General features: G+C 45.0%; 1 protein-coding gene across 1 annotated transcript in view; it reads left to right on the top strand.

The window, feature by feature from the left end:
• Positions 1-1,729: 1,729 nt before the first annotated feature.
• Positions 1,730-2,831, top strand: part of LOC119299083 — a 9,967-nt gene continuing 8,865 nt past the window's right edge. The window contains exons 1-2 of the mRNA XM_037576373.1: positions 1,730-1,752; positions 1,891-1,926. Coding sequence (XP_037432270.1) covers positions 1,730-1,752; positions 1,891-1,926 — 59 coding nt within the window. The remainder of the gene's footprint in view (positions 1,753-1,890; positions 1,927-2,831) is intronic.

The following is a 2,831-nucleotide window of genomic DNA, read 5'->3' as shown; positions in this document are numbered from 1 at the left end:
TTTGGGGTCTGTGTTGTTTCCGTCATCTTTCAAGTCTTGATTTCTTGTAATATCACCATTTTATTCCTAATCCACTAAAATGACAGGTAGTTTTGTTCTAAAATATGTCATATGATCCTATAAAATTTTATGGGTCTATCAGAGTTAGTTTTGATAGACCCATAAAATTTATATCTCCGGTGAAGTACTCCATAAAATTTATATTACTTTACAAGAGGGAGTATTTCATAAAATTTACCATCCACGCACCACAAGATGACCTACAGGATTACAAAACATAAAATATATTCAGTTTTATTTAATTTTTATTGATATTTATACGAAACTTTTTAAACCATCAACTGATCATCATGATCATAACAAGCCGTGATGATTAAAGAAATGGCACCCAAAATCGAACATGCGCTATAAAAGAAAAGTATTTTTCTAGAAGATGAAAGAAAATTGGTTTGGACAACGCCACAGTCACTCACAATCCTTCTCTGGACACTGCTAGTATATACTGTAGTTGTACTAAAAAAAGCCAGTCATTCCACCGCCCCTGTCTTTTCTCCTCCCTTCCCTAATCTTCCATGGTCGCCAGATCCCTCCCTCCATAGCCGGCGCTCCCTGTAAGGCCGCCCCTCCCCTTCGTCACCCACGCCGGCGGACGTGCATGCCCCTGCTCCACCTCACTCCTCCTTCAAATTCGGCCGTCGAAGTGCTCGAGGAGGCGGTCGAGCTTGGCATGCTCGCCGGCGACGCCGGCCCCTTACCGCACACGCCGGACTACCGACCTCTCAGGCAGGGGGCGCACGCCGACCCCAGGAAGAGAGAAGCGAAGATTTTGTTCCGGCTTCTTGCTCAGCTGGGAGTTTGAAGAGGACGGCCGTGGCCATGGCCTTGGAGGAGGTGGAAGTTCCCGTCCCCACAGAGAAGTTGTCTACGGATCCAAATCTGCAAGCAGAAAGAAAAGAACCTGATCTTGGATTTCTTCACTTGCGTTATTCAGAGTCATCCTAGTCCACCATACGTTCCCTTATTCAACTGGATGACCGCAAAGACGGGGGAAGGCGGGGTGGTGTTGTGCTGGTGGCCACCGGGAACTTCAACCTTCCCACCTACATGCACAAGCATGTTTGGTAAGCCGTAGCACCTGTTAAATCTGTTTAGCAACTCTGAAGTGTTGTGTTAATATTAGAACAGGCTGAGAATCAGAACAAACAGATTACATATTACCCCATCTCTTGTTTCATACGTACAGAGCTTGCGAAGGATGAGTTGCAGCAGCGAGGGTAGTCGGTGCTGGGATGTTACTGCCTTAATGGATACATGTCCCTGGTGAACCGATGCTAACAAGAAGAAGGTACTATGCGGAACTGGAAATGTGTATGGGTTTGTGTTAACACCACATTCTCATGACCGAATTTGCAATTTGGGGCTACTCATGACCTCTTGCCGTCTGCTCACCGGATTCGCCTCTGCGAATTGGCATGTTGAAGCTCGTCTTTCGTGATGGTTGATCCATGCATAATAACCTGATTTTTCATGTTATCAGTACATGCGTACCATTGGATTTTCGCTGTCACATAAGGTACTTTCAGTTCGGATGATGTGTTCATTTGATGGACACATTCTTGTGTTCTTGATGCAGGCAATGCAGAAAGGTCATCAGCATACCTTGACCATTCTCTCAAGAGTTAAAAATTCTTTTGTGCAAGGACGGCTTAGCTGATCAAGGTATGTGACAATGATTTTTGTTGTTGCAACACAGTAGTGTTTTCTCTCACATTGTTGGATCACCAATTGTATCAGTACTATAACACTGTATATAAATCAGTTGTTTACGACTTGCGTTTTGTCTCAGGAAGTGTCAAGGTAATGCTGCTATGTGGTTCTGGCCTGCTCGAGTCATTCAGCAAGCCAGGGGTTTGGATTCCAGATCAGGTACAAAACTTGAACACTTTTTGGTACCGAAAGGGGATGGGAGCAATAAGTCTGAATCAAAGAGTATGTTTTGAATCTTCTTGCATTGCACAATATTTTTATTGTTCTAAGAAATTCATGTAGTTGTATATGGAACATTTCCTTGATGTGATGGTCGGGCATATTTGTTTACTAAATCATACTTCCAGATTACCTTTGTCGGCAACTCTAAATATTTCTTAGATGGCTTACCACAAGCATTAGTCCTGCAAAAACATATACTCTAAACCGGTTCATGATAGATCAACAAAATGTTGTTGATGCTCTCACCTATTAGGAGATGCACATGAAAAAAAAAGATATGCTAAAGTTGCGTAGTTCCAACAAACAAACATTCAAATGCATCATTTTGTACTCAGGGAGCAGGAAGTGCGACTTCTTTAGTTTTCAGAATTAGAATGGATCACGTGTACTCCAGATGTTTTCAGTTTAAATAATCATGCACATTCTCAATCATGTGGTGTGCAAAAGTGGGTTTATACAGATTTATACAATTCATTATAACATCCTGGAGCTGGATAGATGCTATATTACTTTGTAGAACGATTGTGTTGGTGGTCATGTTGATGGAACTTGATATAGTAAAGTCACTTTCCTGTATTTACATGATATAGTAAAGGCGAAAACAGAGCGGACGAAATCAGTACCCGATAGCCTGCTCCGAGAATTTTGTGAGGATGACGGGCGACACCGCGGGCGGCATCGCGGGCGCTCCCGCAGCCGGTTGCGCCGCCGCGGCCGAGACTCCTCTGTCGCCCTCCCCTTCTCCCTCCCTGCAGGCCCCCTCGCCCGCGGCTCCGCCGCCGCTCCCCGCGCCGGCCGCCTCCGCGCCGGCTGCCCCGGGCGCCTCCTTCCGGTGGGCCGAT

Source organism: Triticum dicoccoides, chromosome 5A, assembly GCF_002162155.2.
Source record: "Triticum dicoccoides isolate Atlit2015 ecotype Zavitan chromosome 5A, WEW_v2.0, whole genome shotgun sequence".
In the NCBI taxonomy this organism is placed as follows: Eukaryota; Viridiplantae; Streptophyta; class Magnoliopsida; order Poales; family Poaceae; genus Triticum; species Triticum dicoccoides.
This window is presented reverse-complemented; position numbering and strand designations above follow the sequence as displayed.